The sequence below is a fragment of the Balaenoptera ricei genome, chromosome 17 (assembly GCF_028023285.1).
Source record: "Balaenoptera ricei isolate mBalRic1 chromosome 17, mBalRic1.hap2, whole genome shotgun sequence".
NCBI lineage: Eukaryota > Metazoa > Chordata > Mammalia > Artiodactyla > Balaenopteridae > Balaenoptera > Balaenoptera ricei.
The window spans coordinates 79,678,905-79,699,137 of record NC_082655.1 but is presented as its reverse complement, the minus strand read 5'-3'; the positions used below and the strand labels follow the sequence as shown (position 1 = coordinate 79,699,137).

General features: G+C 43.4%; 2 protein-coding genes and 1 long non-coding RNA gene across 9 annotated transcripts in view; 1 reads left to right on the top strand and 2 right to left on the bottom strand.

Annotated features, from left to right (window-relative positions):
• The window catches only part of ATP6V1H (ATPase H+ transporting V1 subunit H), a 62,123-nt gene extending 54,121 nt beyond the window's left edge, over positions 1–8,002 (bottom strand). For 2 of the 3 annotated variants that reach the window (XM_059901273.1, XM_059901274.1), the window contains exons 1-3: positions 7,790–8,002; positions 6,268–6,422; positions 626–728 (exon numbers count right to left, since the gene is read on the bottom strand). In XM_059901273.1, the coding sequence (XP_059757256.1) occupies positions 626–728; positions 6,268–6,380 (216 nt within the window). In that variant the 5' untranslated portion in view covers positions 6,381–6,422; positions 7,790–8,002. Of the gene's footprint in view, positions 1–625; positions 729–6,239; positions 6,423–7,789 lie in introns of those variants that run through there. The other variant, XM_059901275.1, reaches the window with a different exon arrangement.
• Positions 8,003–8,755: 753 nt separating this feature from the next.
• Positions 8,756–20,233, bottom strand: part of LOC132351493 (uncharacterized) — a 30,608-nt gene continuing 19,130 nt past the window's right edge. For all 4 annotated transcript variants that reach the window (XR_009498360.1, XR_009498358.1, XR_009498359.1 and 1 more), the window contains 2 exons: positions 17,056–17,304; positions 8,756–9,063 (listed from right to left, as the gene is read on the bottom strand). This is a non-coding gene — a long non-coding RNA (uncharacterized LOC132351493). The remainder of the gene's footprint in view (positions 9,064–17,055; positions 17,305–20,233) is intronic.
• The window catches only part of RGS20 (regulator of G protein signaling 20), a 78,649-nt gene continuing 70,938 nt past the window's right edge, over positions 12,523–20,233 (top strand). The window contains exon 1 of one of the 2 annotated variants that reach the window (XM_059901276.1): positions 12,523–12,687. In XM_059901276.1, coding sequence (XP_059757259.1) covers positions 12,523–12,687 — 165 coding nt within the window. Of the gene's footprint in view, positions 12,696–20,233 lie in introns of both variants that reach the window. The other variant, XM_059901277.1, reaches the window with a different exon arrangement.

Here is a 20,233-nt window from a genome sequence, read left to right as displayed (position 1 = left end):
TGCTTTTACTAGGAAACAGAATACCAGAGCAGCACAAGTACAGGAATTCGGTACAATCACTGGAATCAGAAGGCTCTGAGCAGTCTCCATCCTGTGATTTAACACCAATGTCACTGTCTCTCTAGAATTCAACAAAACTGGCACCCACGACATGTTTCCTCCCAAATTTCCCAGGATTGTTGTGAGAATCAGGCTGAATTTGTATACGGGCTCCTTCAGCCAATCAGGGCACTGTATCAGAAAATCTGATGGACAGCAGAGTTAGATGTTATTCTAGTGAGAATACAAAGTAGAAAAAAAATTGTCTAAAAAAACAGAAAAGTTAAGCAACTGTGAAAATACTGTATACTTTGAAACAGTAATTTCCATGCTAGGAATCTATTCTAATTCGAAAAAATTTTTCAGAAATGCAGAAAAGGATGGAGGAATAAACATACTCAATAGGACATTTTTTCCAAAATTAACAAAGAAAACTAGAGATCCCTCAAATGTCTTCCAATAAAAAAGAATCTTTAGTTAAATTATGACGCCTACCTACAGTGGACTATCACATGGTCATTGAGAAGATTTCTAGAATGTCTAATGACACGGGGCAGGTTCATGGTCTAATATCTGAACTGATCACCTGACTGCCTTCAGTCTGAAGCATCTCCTGCTTCTCCTCAGGACTTCTTTTCATTTCAAATCTTTGAATGAATTCGCAGTCTTCGGAAGAAATCATCTGCCCCCTGGAAAGAAAGAACAAGGTTTTCGTTCAGCAAGAGTTGAAGAGCCACTGGGAGCAAGCGATACAGGACGCCCTGCCTCTCTCCTCTCGCTGCGAGGGTTGACACCAGACCCTGGCGTCCCACGGCCCTGCCGTCTGAGTCCAGCCGCACTATCTACTGCTCACGGGCCTCCCAGGCCCCGACCAGAGCTAACTTACCTGCAAAATGGGAACAAGAACCACATGCCTTGAAGGGGCGGAACTGAGGATGAAATAATTCACATGAGGTGGTTAGCACAGGGCCTGGTCCACAGGAAACACTCACCAAAATGCCACCTCTGGGCCTCATCCAAGTCTCAGCCTATCCCCGTCCCAAGCCAATTTACTTGGCCATCTAAGTTATCAAGACCAAACCCCCTGTATACAACTTTCTGCAGTCATTTCCTCCAGCATATTCTTTCCCTTCAGACCCAGAAAAATGTGAGCAAATCCTCTCTGAAAACATCCCCCTCCTCCCAGCAGTCAGCCCGCACTCCATCTTCTTCCCCCACCCGAAGTGCTAACTCTCGATCTGAACTCCAGGCTGACCTCTCCCAGCCCCACTCACAGATCACACGTATGACACAGGCACTCCACACCCTACAGGGGCAGAACTGAGGTCGTGAATGTATACCCCACACACACTCTATCCCCCAGCCAGGCTGATGGGACGATGGAAGCAAAAACAGACACTGTGCCCTGTTTCCATTAAGACTCAGCACTTCACGTACCACAGCTGGTCAGGAGAAAACGCACTCTGCACCCCAGGCTAGACCAAGATAACGACGCCACCCTGTCTGGTTCCAGCCCCCAAATAAATGAAGTCTTTTTTCATAAACCTGAACTCCCTAGCTCAAACAATTTTACCCCCAAATTTGGCTATGCTGACATGTAAAAGCATGCCACACCTTTTTAAATAGGATAATCATATGAAAAAGATGCAGTTTTTCTACCGTTGAGAAAGTGTACTATGAAGGTTATACTTGGTAATCTTGAAATTTTGCAGCTTTCTTTTGTGTTTTTATTTGGCAAGCCATTCCTTCTGAAGTCTAACTTCCTTGCATTTGTCCCAAGGAACCTGTTTTTGCTTTCTGTGTTTAACTTATTTCACCTGTAATCTTCCTTTGACAGTCCCACAATCTAACAGGTCATGGACTCCGGCCCCTCCTGCGATGAGCCAAGTCTGGGCGGGCCCCGTCCTCACAATTCCTCCCCCTGGCATCAGTCTCCTCCCCACTTCCCTGCCTCTGGGGTGGCTCAGCCCGATGGCCACGGTCCAACGGGCTTCCTGCTTCCAATCCAACCCTCCTCCACATCCCTCTGACCTACAGGGCCAGGCAGCTTTGTCAAACACACCCCCCCCCCCGACTGTTTTACTCCTTTCATTTGGTCAGACTGTGAATTTGAAAGGCGGCTCTACCTAGCACCTAGGCAGAGGCTTTCAACAAAAACCTTTTCAATCAGTTGACTCACTAAAACCTATGAGCACGTCCATGGTACTTAACCTACGTGAGCAGCTGTCTACTCATCTTTAAAATGAGGATAGAAAACTTACTTCACAGAATTGCTACGAAATTACCATGGAACAATATGTGACTTACCAAGTACGTTACTTCTTTTCCCAAAAGCTTGTCTCCACCGCACCCCTCCAAGTCCTCTGCTCATTCATGATCTGATCAGCCAGTATTAGCTGCCAGCCAGCATTAGCTGCCAGCCAGCTATGTGCCAGACACCTTAAGGAACAGGCCACACAGCAATGAACTAGACATCCCTCCCTCCGTGAGCTCACATTCCAGTGCAGAAACCAGAAAATACACAAGCACAAAAGCAAATACTTTTAAAAAAAATACACACACACATATCATCATAATGCCAGGATTCTAAAAGTTTATTAAAAAAAAAACCTAAAGCTAGGTAGGGAGGAAAGGACATATTTTACTGGATTAGAGAAGGCCTTCCTGAGGTCACCTGCACAGACACCTGAATGAAGGGAGTTAACGAACCAAGTGATCCAGGAGGAACTTCCACAGACAGAAGTGCAAGTGCAAGGACGCTGGGGCAGCAGTGAGCTAGCTGGCTGTGAGAGCAGGAACACAGAGCAGCTGCAGGGCTGGGGGCAGCGGGGCGTGACCTGACCTCCGCTGCGGCTCAATTGAACCAGAGCTGACTTACAATGTCACGTTAGTTTCAGGTGCACAGCAAAGTGACTCAGGTATATAGATATAAAATCTATAGGAACGCAGAGCAGCTGCAGGGCTGGGGGCAGCGGGGCGTGACCTGACCTCCGCTGCGGCTCAATTGAACCAGAGCTGACTTACAATGTCACGTTAGTTTCAGGTGCACAGCAAAGTGACTCAGGTATATATGTATAAAATCTATATCTATATATAGAGAGAGACTAAAATCTCTATCTATATATATATAGAGAGAGAGAGAGGGAGAGAGAGAGAGAGATTCTCTTTCAGCTTCTTTTCCCTTATAGGTTTTTATAAAATATGGAGCATAGTTCCCTGTGCTACACAGCAGGTCCGTGCGGGTCTGATCCACATTGTCTGAAATGACTCTCACTGCCCTGTTAAAACTGTACCTCCGGGGCACAGTGACCGTAGAGACCCCCGGCCGCGTGAGACGCGGGCAGCCTGCGCCAGGCGGCACGGGGCACCTGGAGAGAGGCGGTCAGACTGGGGACAGGGCCTGGGTGTGCAGACCTGTGCCTGGGCGGGGTGCGGACTGTCAGGGACAAGCGGGGGGGGACGGCCCCTGCACAGCTGGCACGTGCGGGCGCCACACTCCGGCCCGCAGCAGCCTGGGCGGGGCCCCACCAGCCGACCTGAAGCTCCCCGAGCCCTGCGCATCCTTCCGAGTCTCCACCGCCCGCCCGGAGGCTCCTTCCCTCCCGGCAGCTCTGCCCGTGACCCCCGCAGGCATCTTCATGTGCTCCCTGAGGACGTCCCCAGTGCTGCTGGGTGATGATTCGCTCCCTCCTTCTGTTATCTGGGAAAACTTGACATATGTCTCCATTTTAACGCTTACCACAATTCGTTATTTAATTTTTTAGTTAAAGGTTTGCTTCCTCATTAAACTTTAAACTCGAGAGGAAGGACAGTATTTTTTTTTTTTAATTAATTTATTTATTTATTTAGGCTGTGCCAGGTCTTAGTTACGGCATCTTAGTTAGTTCTTAGTTACGGGATCTTTAATTGCAGCATTCAAACTCTCAGTTGTGGCATGCATGTGGGATCTAGTTCCCTGACCAGGGATTGAACCCGGGCCCCCTGCACTGGGAGCACAGAGGCTTAGCCACTGGACCACGAGGGAAGTCCCGACAGTATTTTTAACTCTTGCATCCTCAGGACAGTTTTACTGGATTCCAGTTTGACCGGAATAGCCACGCCCATTCGTTTATGGACTGCCTACCTGAATGATTAAGAAGTTTAATCACGTGTAAATACACTTTAAGGCACAGGACTTCCACAGTAACATGTTAATGTGTGAGAGGTACTGGCCTTTGACACTGGGCGATTCTCCCACGGGTTTTACTCTATCAGAAAACAATGTGGCATCAGATTCACTGATAACTCACGGGTCCCGTCCAGCCCCCAACAAGCTGTGAGCGCTCTGGGGGTGGGGGGAGCACATCTCACACCCACTGGTGTCCCCACAGCCAGCTCAACAGAGGCACACGGCTGACATGTGGGGAGCATCTGTGTACAGACGTACAGAGTAGATGGCTTCTATAAAGGAAACCACGAGCTGGACAGCAGAATAAAGGGCAGAAGTAGGAAAAAAGGGAGACTATGACGTACGTAGTGGGGAGGCCTTGGAACAGGAGGAACAGAAGAGAAAGCAATTAAAAATCTCCCTGTAACTACGAACGTTCCAAATGCCAACGCGAGGGAACACCTGCCCGTCAGCCAGTGCTTTATGATCAAGTTCAACATTATTCTATTTAGGTTATAAACAGTCGGGCTTTATAAACATGAAACTCCTTGCCTTCCAGTCTAAACACACTCTGGACTAAGATTAGGAAACAGAGCTCAAAATCCTCATTTCACAGGGGACTTAAACAATTACACAGACACAGATGACCAGAGAAAACAGCAGAAAGCCCCTCTTGCTCCTGCCGTTGAATCTGTGGCCTCACCATAATCCATGCCCTTAGACAGGGAAACCAGAAGTCATCCTAGATGCTTTTTCACCCTCATACATCAAACTGATCACCAAGATTTTCTCCAATCTCCCCAATTCTAGCCATTCCCACAACAGGAATACTGCTCTAACCTGTCCCTAGCTAGCTCCAGGCTTATTATCCACAAATCTACCCTCCTCACTGAGGGAAGAACAATCCAACCAAAAGGCAAATGTGATTATCTAATTCCTGCATAGAACTATCAGGTATTTCTAATTCCTCCAACAGTGAATTTAAAACTGTGTTCCTTGGGCCCAGAAATAGACCCCTAAACATATGGTCAACTGATCTCCAAATGATCAGTTTATATACCTGACCTCCTTACTAGATTACAAGTTTATCTTTTAGTAGCCCCAAAGACTGGAAAAAATGCCTCAAACTTGGCAGATGGTTATTAAACGTGTGAGGAGTAACTAAATTAACAGAAATAAATGGGATCATTTTGGTACACTGCATATACCTCTTAGAACAAAGCAAACTGCTAAATATAAAACTAGAGCTTTCCCAATTTGCTTTTCAAAATATGCATGCAAATCTTAACTGAATTTCCTTAATAACTCACCGTTATGAATATACCAAAATAAACAGATATGAAGTAAAGTCAACACGATAAAGTATGGTCAAGGATAAATGAACACTCACTTTAAGATAAGTACAGAACACCCACATGCTAAATCTTAACACACACAAGGAGGGGGAAAGAACTAAAATTTATTGAATGTATTCAACACACCAATGCTTGTATTCAACTGTGCTAATGCTTTAAATACACGATTTCAGCAACGCTCCCATGGAATATGTATCCCCATTTCACATTTACTTTAGTGAACCTCAGAGGAGTTCAGGGATTTGCCGAAGACCAGCAAACTAGTAGACGCAAGAACCAGAATTCAAACCCAAGTCTTGAAACTCAAACGCCTGCTCTCTTTGCTGGTTGTCTGAGCCCTTCTGCAACCCCACCCGTCCCCACGCTGACCACCAAGGCATACGGGGCAGGGGTCAGGGGGGGAGTCGGGCAGGCTCTGCCCATCATCCTCTTCCTCCCTCCAGGGCCTGAACACTCCTCCTGTGCTCCCCATTCATCCAAACAGTACCCCTTTCCAGGCAGAGAAGGTCAAAAGTGCTGGGCCAGTGCTGCCTCCCAACTAGAGCCCCAAGCTGCTTCCATCACACGAAGCTGTCTCCCTGTGACAGCTAATTAGTCTAAGGAGGAAGTGTTTTCTTCCACATTTATTAGTATTTTTCCAGTATTCCTCTCACAGAAGCATGACCATGAAAAAGTCTGCAGCAAAGGCACATGATTACCCATGATTCACAGCAAACCAGCACTCACTGAAGGTAGGACTGCCAGTTCACTTTGTTCGCACGAACTTCTGCAGCCTTGGCAGCAATGATGTTGGTTGGAACGGCAGCATCCACGGCGCCCCGGATATCCATGTTGGTCATCTAAATTTATGATCTTGAATGTTTTTCTGCAGACCTTCAATTCTGATGCAAGGTAAAACCAGAATACAAGGTGTGACTGTTTTTTTAACAACTACTACTATTATTATTAGCAATAGCATCATTATCACCTTAGTCTCTACAAGCATTCAACTCAAATACTAAATATCCTAAACATTAAATAGTTACGCCATTATATTTCAAATCTTGTCCCGTTATGCACTGTTCCACAGAAGTGTTCTCTGTAGGTTTTTACATTTCCAGGAAAGGTTTTCTAATTATTGGCACCAATATGGAAGTAAGATTTTTAAAGTAACCATTTAAGATATTGAATTAAGAAACCATGCTTAGAATAGGCATACAAAATAGGAAAGTATTTTAAATGTATACCGCTGAGCTCAACTTTCCTCTTCTGACAGAGAAAAAATAAGAACCTGCATAGTACAGATAGGACCAATTATTTTATTCACATTTACTAAGCATCATTTTAAAGTAGCATATGAAAAACCTACATGTCCTTTCTAACATTATTTACTCAAATTAAAACACCCAAAGTGGGAATGCAGTATCTTAGAAGACACAGCTTTCTTTTTTCAATCAAAATTCATAGCAGCTTCAAAATCAATATTGGGAGAATTTTTTGAAACAAATAAAGATTACAGTTTAGGCTCAGCCAACACGAGAGACAGGTCTGATAATATGATCCTACATTAATGAGCTTTTAAGTAATTCTCACTCCTAAACTTAAAGATAAAAGCTTAAGCCTGATTTTATCACGACACAAACTATAAGTTCCGGTTTACAAAATATAAGCTCAGAGTTATGACAACAAAGAAGCTTAAACCACACCCCAAATTCTATTCCAGGAGCCCAATGACCTTAGTCAGTTTGGAAGTAACCTCTACATCTGAGGATGTGCTGCATGAACAAACACGGGCAATGCGGACTGGCTGGGCCCAGGTGGAAACAGCCTCCGTCCGGGCCAGGCTGGAACCTGGAATCAAGCGGGCTCAGCCCCAGCGGCCCCTCCTGCGGCGGCTGAAGGTGCCTCAGGGCGGTCACCTAGGTCCCTGAACAACTCGAACCCCCCAGCCGGCCAGGGCCGCGGCCCAATCCTGGGGAAAGCACGCCTTTCACCCGCCCACCCTCTCTCCCCTGCCCTTCCCTGCGGGGAACGCTCCGCAGTTTCGAAAACCCCGCTGAGGCCCGGAAGGCAAGAAATCGGGGAACCGGGGCCGGAGGAGGGCAGGCGGCGCCTGGGCGGCAGAACCCAGCGCGCTCCAGGGAAGCGGAGAAACCGCAAGCTCGCCTCGCCGGGGTCGGGGTAGGAGTCGGGGACCGGGGCCGGGGCCGCAGACGGCACGACCCGAGCGCGGCCTCACCCAGCGAACCCGCGGGACCCTCCAACGCACCCCAAGGCGGCGAGAAGATGCGGCGGTCCGGAGTCGGGACCGCCGCCGTGCTGGGGCGCCGAGTCGGGTCTCCTGCCGAGTCCGGAGGCCTGAGCGGCGGCGGGGACGCGGCGCCAGAACGCGAGCGCGACTCGGCACCGAGCGGACGTGAAGGGCCTTACAGGCAGGAGGAAGCCTCAGCGGCCGCGGGGGAATGACAGGAGCGCCGGTCACGTGGGCCGAGGCACGTGACCGCCCGGAAGGCGGAAGCCGGGAGGGCCCAAAACAGCCAGAGGAGCGCCCTGCGCGTGAGAGGCTTTCGCTGAGCGCGGGGCTGGGGGCGGGCCGGACACGCGGGGACCCCGCACCCCGACACCCGGCTCCCCCGGGGATGGAGTCCCAGGGAGAGGGCCGGACCAAAACTCATCTAGCTTAGCCGTCATTCTGAAAAGTTTAATTTAGTGCTTTGAAATCGGTTGACTTTCACTTGGGTTTCACAAGTCAGTGAAGCAGGCGTTCTTATTCCGAGTCTCAGCATGAAACTGATGCTGAGACGTGGGTCACAAAAATTATCTTGCCCTAGGGCTGCAGATTTAGCGAACGGTGGATGTTCCATGCCACAGCTGCAATTATACTAAAAAAACAAAACAACAACAAAACTATTCCTGTTTAATTAAAATTCAAATTTAATAGCACCTTGTATTTTTCTGAAAACCCCGTTTTGAGCCGAAGTTTTCCCCAGTCCAGGCCTCAGCTTCCCTCTTTGTCTTAAGATAATAATGAGTAACGCTACACTGCAACTAGTTAGCGGGTATAATATAATAGCATATTGTTTTTGATAACTGCTGAAAGGGATTTATAGGTATAACCAATACATTTCTCCTACAAATGTTAAATTTAGGTCAAGTTTTGAAAACAGAACTAATATTATACACTGATTACAAAGAAACACAGTAGGAATAGTATATAATATTGTATTATTTTTCTATTGCTGCTGTAACAAATTGCCACAGATTTGCTGGCTTAAAGCAACACAAATGTATTATCTTACAGTTCTCTAGGGCAGAAGTCTGAGGTGGGTGTCACTGGGCTGCGGATGTTTGGCTGGGCTGAGTCCTCCGCGCCGCCCCCCAGGCTCTAGAGGAGAATCCATTTCCTTGCCTTCTTCAGCTGCTTCTAGGAGATGCGTGGATTACACGTCCATCAGCTTCCACGCACTCTGAGATGTTTATGCTCTCAGATGCAAGTCTCTCCATCCTGCCTGTTACACTGACCCTGTAGGAAATGTCCTTATACTTGGGAATAATGCAAAATAAATACATATTTGTCAGTAAGTACTTTACTCACCTTGAACAAACTATAAAATTCTTTTCTCATAGAAACTCTCCTTCCTGCAGTCTCCAGGACACTTGCTTTACACAGAATTCCAGGGAATGCCAGTCAGTGCTGCAGTTCCACTAGATGTAAACACACACACACACACACACCCTCAAATATGAAAAAATGTTTACTAGGATCTCAGGAGCACTGTGTGTGCAACGTTTCATTAGGAGACTTACTTAGATAAAAATCATTAACAAATTAAACTTAAGAAGATGAAAGAATGTTCATAGAAATAATTTTTAAGTAGAAGTTTCTGAGAGGGAGAATGTTTACAAGTGTGGGGAAAGTGCTAAGAGAGATTAACAAATGTTCAAAGGAAATGTTTCCTCCAATGTTTGACACCAGAATAGAAGATGCAGAAATGAGAGTAGGGAAGTGAGGAAAAGGCTGGTGGACCTAAATGGCATCCTTAAAGAGAAACACAAACGATTTGGTTTGCAGGGTGGTGCAGAGCCATGGTTTCTGGCCCCAGGGTACGGAGATGTGGAGGCTAGTCCCAACTGTACTATCACATGTAGCCCTTGGACACATCACCTGATATCCCATGCATGTTTCCCCATTCACAAAATGAAGAAGATGATGGGAAGGAGGACAAGACACTCTTGATGGTCCCTTCCAGCTCCGGAAATCACACAGGTCAATTTGAGTCTATTGATACCACCTATTCCATTTTCGTTCTGAGAATCCAGAACCAAACACCAGGTCCTTAGACCCTCAGATATTCAGTATATTCCCAGGGCTGGGCAACCATCACTGCAATCAGTGTAATAACATTTTCATCTCCCCTAAGAGAAACCTCTTACTCATTAGCAATCATTCTCCATCTCTCCCCAGACCCTCCGACCCTAGGCAACCACTAATCTATCAATACGTTCTGTATCTATAGATTTGCCTGTTCTGGACATTTTTTATACATGGAGTTATACAATATGTGGTCTTCTGTGACTGGCTTTTCCCACTTAACATAATGTTCAAGGTTCATTCATGTGGCAGTACGTATCAGTACTTCATTCCTTTTTATGGCTGAATAATATTCTGTTGTGTGGATATACCTCACTTTGTCTATCTGCTCACCAGTTGATGGGCATGTGGGTTGATTCCAATTACTGGACATTTGCGTGTCTTTGGTGAACATATGTTTCACTTCTCTTGCTTCGGTGGATATCTACAAGGGAATTGCTGCCGCCAAACTGTTTTCCAAAGTGGTTGCGTCATTCTACACTCCCACCAGCAGTGTATGAAGGTCCCAGTTGCTCCGCATCCTCACTAACACTTGTGATGGTCTGTCTTTTTTATTAAAGCCAACCTGTTGGGTGTGACGTGGTATCTCATTAGTGATTTTGACTTACATTTCCCCAATGGCTAAAGATGTTGAGCATCTTTTCATACACTTTTTGGCCATTTGCATGCCTTCTTTTGAGAAATGTCTATTTAGACAATTCACCCATTTCTAGTTGTTTTTTTTAAGAGCCCTTTTTATATTCTGGATACAAGTCCCTTATTATGTATGTATGATTTGCCATATTTTCCCCTATTTTGTGGGTGTCTTTTCACTTTCTTCATGATGTCCTTTGAAGAGCAAAAGTTTTTTATTTTGATGAAGTCAAGTTTACCTATTTTTTTCTTTTGTCACTTGCACTTTTGGTATTGAACCTAAGAAGGCTTTGCCTAATCTAAGGTCACAAATATTTTCTCCTACGTTTTCGTTTAAGGGTGTTATAGTCTTAACTCTTACATTTTGGTCTATGATTCATTTTGAGTTCAGTTTTTTAAAAAATTAAATTTATTTATTTATTTATTTTTGGCTGTGTTGGGTCTTCATTGCTGCTCATGGGCTTTCTCTAGTTGCGGCAAGCGGGGGCTACTCTTCGTTGTGGTGTGCAGGCTTCTCATTGTGGTGGCTTCTCTTGTTGCAGAGCATGGGTTCTAGGTGCGCGGGCTTCAGTAGTTGTGGCACACGGGCTCAGTAGCTGTGGCTTGCGGGCTGTAGAGCACAGGCTCAGTAGTTGTGGCGCATGGGCTTAGTTGCTCCGCAGCATGTGGGATCTTCCTGGACCAGGGCTTGAACCCATGTGCCCTGCATTGGCAGGCGGATTCTTAACCACTGTGCCACCAGGGAAGTCCAAGTTCAGTTTTTAATGTGGTGTGAGGTCCAACTTAATTTTTATGCCTGAGGCCGTCCCGTTGTTCCAGCACCATTTGCAGAAAAGACAGTTCTTTCCCAATTGAATTGTCTTGGCACCCTTTGTCAAAAATCAACTGACCATAAATGTGTGGGTTCATTTCTGGACTCTCAATTCTATTATGTTGATCTATGTGTCTATCCTTATGCCAGCACCCCAGTCTTAGTTACTGTAGCTTTGTAGTAATTTTTCAAATTGAGAAGTGTGAATTCTCTAACTCTGTTCTTATTTTTTGAGACTGTTTTGGATATTCTGGGTCCCTTACAATCTCATATAAATTTTAGAATCAGCCTGGTCAATTTCTGCAAAAAAGGGAGCTGGGATGTTGCTGGGGATTGTGTTAGTTTTGTATGTCAGTTTTGGGGGCCTGGGATCATTTTATAAAGGAAACTTCTCCAGTTCGTTGTCCCCAGTAATACATACCTGGGATCCTTGCCTCTGTGCACCCCCAGAGCCAGCAAAGGCTACTTGGGCATTAGATACCGTTTGAGAAAAAGGTATTACGGTCTATCTATTTGCACTCTGTTTAATAATCTTATATTTATAAAGCACTTTACAAATAGGAAGTATGATGTAGAAGCCAAGTCTTGGCTTAATCATTAGAGGACTAGTTACCGCCTAAGAAAATCACTTCAATTAATTCTATATGACCTAAGTAAAAAGTGTAATAATCCTTGGGCTTAAGTTTGGGTATGAGTTTAGCACACATATCCAGCCGCAAAGCTGACTGCTACTAAAGTGACCTTTTAGGAGACCTAGATAGATCAGGTGGCTCCTCTGCCTCTTGAGTGTATAGCCCAAAATTGTGAAGTATCACACACTACGAACACAGAATTTTGCCACGCAATCTATTTCCTTTATCATGATATACTAAGCAATATATCCCTTGAATCATGTCTTCCAGTTTTGATTTAGCATTAAATTTGAATTAGGAATACATTGCTGCCTGTAGAGGGCAGTCAGAACATACCTGGATGCTCAAAGTCAGAGGCTAACGGTCTGTGGATAAACTGCTGACCCACAACACAGATAATCCTTTTGCTTCAGTTGATGTAACTTTGCAGGGAGGCCCCCAGCAGACTGAGCGACAGACCAGCACCAGACAAAGGAAGAGAAATAGAGTGGACCCTGGGCTGGTGGTGTTAAAATCAAGCTACAGGACTCGTTTGGAGGCTTTATTGTAAAAACATGCCTAGGCTTTCCCCAGACAACCAAGAAGACGTCCAGAAACATTTCTCCAGACCATCTATGCGGATACGATTTCTGCTCCCGCCTAGGGCTGAGGAATATAATGCGAACATTCATCAAACCGTGGAGAATGAAGGAGGCACCATGGCCAGGCACAATGTCAAGGTAAGACCGTCTCCACAGTCCGTGACCTTTGTTGACAAGGAAAGAGTTTATCCAGAAAGAATACAAAACCATAAGCAAGCTTTAGTGCCAGGGCTCACTTTATCTTATTGATGATTTATCAAAAATGCTTCCAAACCAAACCCAAGAGAAAAACTAGAACCTTGATAATAATTACCTGATCCTTCCAGGCTTCTCCAATCTAAACAACTTCCCTTTACCAAGGCAAACAATTACATGTTGTTTGTTTGTATGTTTCAGGAGGTAATGTTTTAAAAAGCAAAAAACCTAGACATAGATTTTTGTGGTTATTGATACTAACCCTTAGATATTTTTCTCTGATACAAAAATTATATCCCATATAGTAATGAAAAGCTTTCTACAAAAATTGTTCGAGAAAACAAACTGATAAACTAATACAGGCACATAAGAACATTAAGGAGCTAAGGGGTTTTTTTCCTAAAGTCATAGTTTCCTAGGTGAATTTCCTAAGCGTGAATTTCTGCCACTAGATAACATGATTTCCCTAAAGAGTAACCATTTTCCTGCTCAGTATTGTGTGTATCTTTGCAGAAAGTACAGTTTAAGGCTGTAAATCCTCTTAACTATAAATAGAACCACCTCTTCAAAGGTTATTCATGTGGAGGGAGATGGGCATGTGTTAATACCTCTGACAAATAATGATCAGAACTCAGAATTAAATGCTGCAAATCCTACGACAGCAAACCTGTCCAAATCCTGTAGCACTAGAAAATCTATCTGTCCCTATGCTCATATCCTCACAATAATCATTATTTATTTGTAGACTCTAATTATCTGGATCTGCCCTTTCCCCAGTGTTATTTTAACCAATTGGCACAAGGAGAAGAAAAATTGTGGGGTTTTTTAGTCATTAGGAACCTTTTTCTGTAGGAATGTACTGACCTTTACTTTTGAGCTTTCAGACAAATAATACATGAATTTCCACACCTCCTCCTATCACCGAAACACTAGATCTTTAGGAAACTAGAATGAAATGGGATAGAACGGCCAGAAGTCCTTAATTAATGGGCATCTAAATGTAGGCAACACACACAAAAGAGATTTCTAAAAGGTAGAATTTGGAGACAACTATGAGGACACAGGCAGCAATAACAGTATATGTCGTGTGTGCATATATATAACATACATGTATGTATATATATAATATGTGTATACACACATATAATTTCAAAGTTCTAACTGCCTTGGAGAGTATGCTTTAAGCAGAGTCATAGGCAAAGGATTGGAAAGTATCTATGAACGTGCAGTACACATTCCGACAGCATCCTGGAATCGACAGCCCTGGGGCGCTGGGCCCTCCGAGCTGCCATCCTGACCTCATTAACCCAGGTAATCAGGTCCCAGCCTGTGCAGCAGCAGGTGCAAGCAGTCAGGAGAGATCCAGTTGGGGTGCTACTGGCCTCTCCACTCAGTGTTGCCTTTTTCTATTGCGTCTGAATATAGATGCACATTTAGGCGGCCATGTCCCTCATCTAGCAAGGATCAGGATGGTAGAACTCAATGCATTTAATTCTACAAATATCACTGAGTCCTTACTATCTGCAAAACCTTGAGCTAAGTTTTGAGAAAGAGAAAGATATTGTCTTTCCTCTCTACAGACTCACAGTATTATCAAAATAGCATCCTATCAGCATTAGTCCTGTCAATACTAGAGGCTAGCTGTGTGATTACACCCTTTCAATCAGTAAGGCAGTAAGACACTGAGATGGAATATGATTGATATGGAGTAAAATAACTGAAAAAGGTCTAATGAAAGAGTGGGAAAGGTGACATTTAAGGTAGACATGAAATAATGTCTAGAAATGGAGAGAAGTAAGCAAAACATGGGCTGAAATGTGTCTAGATGCCCAGAGGCCACGGTCTTAAATGCACAACTATATGTAAAACTGTAAAACTTATAGGAAAAAATGATAAGAAATCTTTATAACCTAAGGCAGGCAGAGTTCTTATATAGCAAAAGCATAGTTCATGGAAGAAAAATTGATAAACTGGATCCCATCAAAAATAAAAATTTTGCTCCGCCAAAGACCCTATTTAAGAGGATGTAGAGACAAGTTACAGACTTTGAGAAAATATTTGCAGACCCCCCATATCTGACAAAGACCTTGTAACTAGAAATATAAAGACCTCTCAAAACTCAAGAATAAAAAACCCAAACATTCCAAGTAGGATATGGGCAAAAGACGTGAACAGGCATTTCATCAAACAGCATACACAGATGGCAAATAAACACATGAAAAGATAGTCAACATCATTACCACTAGGGAAATGCAAGCTAAAAACACAATGAACTATCACTACTCACCTATCAGAATGGCTAAAATGAAACACAGTGACAAAACCAATTCCTGGCAAGGATGAAGAGATGCTAGATCACTCAAAGCTTGCTGGTAGGACGGCAAAATGGTACAGGCAGTCTGGAAAACAATCTGGCAGTTTCTTACAAAACTAAACATGCAACTATCGTATGGTCCAGCAATGTCACTATTGGGCATTTATCCCAGAGAAATGAAAACCTGTGTTCACACAGACTCCATATGCTAATGTTCACAGCAGCTTTATTCATAATAGCCAAAAACTAGAAACAACCCAAAAGTCCTTCAAGGGATAAAGGATTAAATAAACTATGGTACATCCGTGCCCTGGAACACGATGAACCAACTAAGAGGAATCAACTACTGATACACAAAAGGAATGAACTACTGACATTGCCCCTGGGATCAATCTCAAGGGAATGAGGCTGAGTGAAAAAAGCCAATCCCAAAAGGTCACATTCTGTATGATGCCATTTATATAACATTGTTAAAATAAAATTATAGCAATGGAGCATAGATTCGTGATTACCAAAGACTAGGATGGCGAGAGGGTGGTGGATGCAGCTACAAAGGGGTGGTTTGAGGGAGCTTTGCAGGGATGAAACACTTCTTTATCTTGATTTCCGTGGTTACACAAACCTACATGTGTGATAAAACTGCATAGAACTACACTCTCACACACACTTGTGAAATCTGAGTAAGCTCTTAGAATTGTACCAATGTCAGTCTCCTGGTTTTGATGTTGTACAACTTATGAAGTTCCCATTGGGCGAAACTGGATGAAGAGTGCGTGGGACCATTGTGTACATCCTTTTTTGGAACTTCCGGTGAATCTATAATTATTTCAAAATTAAAAATAAAAAAAAAAGTAAAAGCCCTCCAAAGGCAGGTTAGACTGAAAATAACAATACATTTATGTGTTGCATAAATGTGTTGCCTACATTTATTGTGGTTCTTCCTGTTGTTCTTTTTATTTGGATTCTTAACCAATTTCATTAGGTCAGTAGCACTGATGTCGTTAGACCTGTTTTAGAGATGAGAAAACAGGTTTGGAAAAACTTTTGGTTACACGTGTGAAGTCAGCTGAGTGGTGATTTGAACCTAGGTTTTTCTGACACTGATTTCATTACTAATTCGATAGATTCTGGCAGTGCTTTAGAAGCAGGCTATAATCTCGTGGGCTTGAAGCCAGTAGCCTCAATAGTGATTTCTCTGTGCATTCTGCCCAAAGCAGCCCAACACGGCCACTCATTTACTACAAAATAAATTAATATTCCCCAAACATGCACACACACGCACACACACTCACGAACTTGGCTTCGTCAGAATTATTTTTTCTCCACAAGGATTTTTGCTTCCTTCCATTCAGGGCACAAAGTACAAGAGGGAGGGGGGGTGCCCCCTGGACCAGTCACTCTTTCTAATAATAAACGGGAGAGAGAGAGAGCGGACACTTTCCAGCCACACTGGCAATAAGTCAAGTCATCTACCCATCCATCTATCAATACAGAAACATACGTATATGTGTGTGCATTCTTTCGCAGTAATAAAAGTGGTCAGAGCTTAGACAAGAAAGTGTTCTACACAAAATTATTGTTCATATCATTTCAATGTCGATGCGCCTCTAAGAGTACAGACTCCTAAGTGCTCTCCTGTTCCAGATGTGTGACCCCTTGAGCATCTGATCAAAGCACTTGTTTTGAGACATTACACACTAAAAGGAGAGAAATCAATTCCAAGGCCCCAAAGGGTACCTATGAAGACAACGGAGCTTTGTGTGGCAAAAAGGATAGAAGAAAGAAGAGAGGAAAAAATATCTTAGTGAGAAAGGAATTATGCTTCTAGTATCCAGCACCTTCACATGAACGTATTCAGACGACAAAATTGTTCTGTCCTGCCTCCAGTTGTGAAAGGGTAAGTTCGCTGAGAAGGACAAAGATGGTTCTTATCTTTCCGAAGACCCTCTGAAAAGAACTCTGTACTAATTTGCTTAACACCTGAGAGGCTCACAAACCTGCTTAGGGAAAGGCTCGTCTGCAAGTCTGTCGTGGTTACATCTTCCGTCCTGGGCGCGCACAGGCTAGCCGGGAATCCCTGGGTTCCTACTGCAGGTGTTTCCAGGTGAGCAAAGGCAGGAGAGCTCACCAGGCTCCAGACTCAGGGGCTTCTGGGAAAATGTGATTCTTCCCGCCAGTGGGAATAGCGTGTAAAACGCAGTGTCAGCGTCTTCATTCTCCACAAGATTTTTCGACTCTGAAAATAACTGTACAAAAAAGATCCACATCAGTCCTGTTCTTCAAAGTTTTAGATGAAAACTTTTAAATACAAGTTTTGATCATGTTTACCAACATTTTTAACATTTAAGTAATTGTCTTTCAGGGTTTTACATTAAAGATTGGGTTTTCGCCGCTGGATTATATTTTTAGAGGCAAACATCTCCACCAGCGCCACCAAATAATTTGGTTTAGCAAAGGTAGACTAGTTTTATGGGCTTCTTTGCTCGTCTGAAGTTTTTCTGAATGAGAATGGGTTAGAGGATATATAGCATTAGGTAGTTTTCTAACTTAGCTTGAGTTTGAAACTTAGCTTTTATTCTTTCTTTCTTTTTTAAATAAATATATTTATTTATTTTTGGCTGTGTTGGGTCTTCGTTGCTGCGTGTGGGCTTTCTCCAGTTGCAGCAAGCAGGGGTTACTCTTCGTTGCGGTGCGCGGGCTTCTCATTGCGGTGGCTTCTCCTGTTGTGGAGCACAGGTTCAGTAGTTGTGGCTCATGGGCTCAGTAGTTGTGGCTCGCAGGCTCTGGAGCACAGGCTTCAGTAGTTGTGGCGCACGGGCTTAGTTGCTCCGCGGCATGTGGGATCTTCCTGGACCAGGGCTCGAACCCGTGTCCCCTGCATTGGCAGGCGGATTCTTAACCACTGCACCACCAGGGAAGCCCTTAGCTTTTGTTCTTGAGACTGTACACGTAGAGTTTCTGGACACACAAACGAATGGCAGTATTTCTAAAAGTGAAGGCTCTGAAGTGCTTCGTGTATGTTACCAGTCACACCAGGCTCAGGGCACATGGTAAGAAGCCTCTCATTCTTTGGTGTCTCCGGATTCTCACACACGGCTTGATTTCCAGGGTGTGTGACAAGAGCCACACAGGGCTTCTCTGAAGCCCAACCAGCATCGCTGCCTGGAGATTCAGCCTACGGCGCCAGGTGCTTTCTGCTGCCACTGGTAGCTTTGTTGTCGGTTGACATTGAACCACCACGGCATACTCACGTAGGACACAGAAGACACGTCTTAATAACTCGTGCCCGTGTTATATTCATTATAATATTCAAGCAGATGTTGCATTTCTGAAATGAGTGAGACATCACCAAAAACTGTAGAAAAGGAAGTTTTGCATGGAGATAAGACATTCTGTTATCAATTTTGAAAAGGAGGGAGATTTTTAATAGCAGATTGGACACCACAAAAATTAAAATTATCAAAGTAGGAAATATCAAAATAAAGAAATGTTTGAAAAAGTCTATCAGAACAGAGAAGAAAGATAAATTAAAATTATGAGGGAGGAGAGGAAATAAGGGATATGGAGGACAGATCTTGGAAATTCACCTTAGGGATAGATAAAAGGAACAGATTAAAAGCAGATCTGAGCAGTGAAACAGCAATAATCAATTTTTTAAAAAAACACAATTTTATACTCCTGATATAAAGATTTCATATAATAATTTGAGAATACATATTGTATTCCGTCAGACAATGAAAACTAAATCTAGTAAAATATCTTCATAGAATGTTCAAATTTCAAAAATTAAGACACTATTTCTATAAATATCCAAAAGGGGGAAAATGAGATTACCTACAAGGAAACAAAAAAGAAACTTTGCCTTATAATTCTCTGAAGCACTCAATAACTGAAAACAATAGACTTATAACTAGAGAGCTTTCAAAAAAAAAAGAGAAAAAACTGTGTCTCAACACTTATTCATAGCCAGGTGTCATTCATGCCTTAACACAAGAGAAAGATATTTTAAGATATGCCAGGATGTGGATGACACATGACACAACTGCACTTCCTGTTAATCACATGAAAATTCTTGTCAGAGCAACAAAAGATAGGGCAAAATGAGAACCCAAGAATGAGAGAGCCACGGTTCAGAGGGATTGGTGGTAACTACTGAAACAGTTAATCAGATGGAACTAATAGAGGTAAAAAGTGACTGTAAAGTGTGACTGTTCTTTAGAAGTCTGGTTATATCATTATAAGAAAGGGGAAAAGAATGAGGGAAGAGGCTTACCTCTCCAGATTAACTGGCAGAGCAAGGGAGGGAGGAGACATCGGGCCTCACTCCTCGTGTCTGGTGGAAGAAAGTTGGAAGAATTCTGCCTGGACAGCATCTCTAAAGCGGAGGGAGGGGCGCCTTTGAGGGGGTGGAGCCAGGTGCCAGCAAAGGGAAAGGCAGTGATGTCCCCTTGACTGTCTAAAGAATGTCCAGCTCAAATGGGACTGCAGTTATGCTTTTTAAAAAGTCCCAAGAGGCACGCGGAAGTGTCTGCAGAACAAATGACTGTGACTTTCAACTTGTTTTAAGATAATCCAGGAGGAGAGGAAGGTAGGGCAGGTAGGAGGCGAAGCAAAACTGGCAATATGGTGATAACTGTTGAAACAGTGAGGGATATGAGGGTTTGTTAATATATTTGCTCAGTTTATTATTTTTTTAATTTTGAAAACTAACATAATAAAAACATTTTTGTTAAAAATCACGAAGACTAGAGCTTAGAATTTACCCTTTAAAATTAAATAACAAATTAAATAAATACATAATTACAGCTTTCCATATTCTATTTATATACCACAGTGGGAGCAGCTAGTATATGCTTTAGACTTTCACTGGATAGCAAGATTGAACTTAACCTTTCAGAAAAAATTTTAAATGGCAAAAGATCCTGTCTGGAAGTCTAAAAAGTATACTGTAAAAAATCCTTGTTGGCCTCGGCGTGCTGTTTAGACTTTTAGTCATAAATTTTATCGCTCTCAGATTTTAAATTTATGGTTAGGAAGAAATATATCTAAGTCTCATTTCCACTGTGCAAAAGATCTCATAACATCATGTTGTTGGCTTTCCTGCCAAAATCAAGCCAGCCTTCACCAAACCATAAAACCACTGCAAACATGCTAGAAAATTTAAAGTTTTGCCTT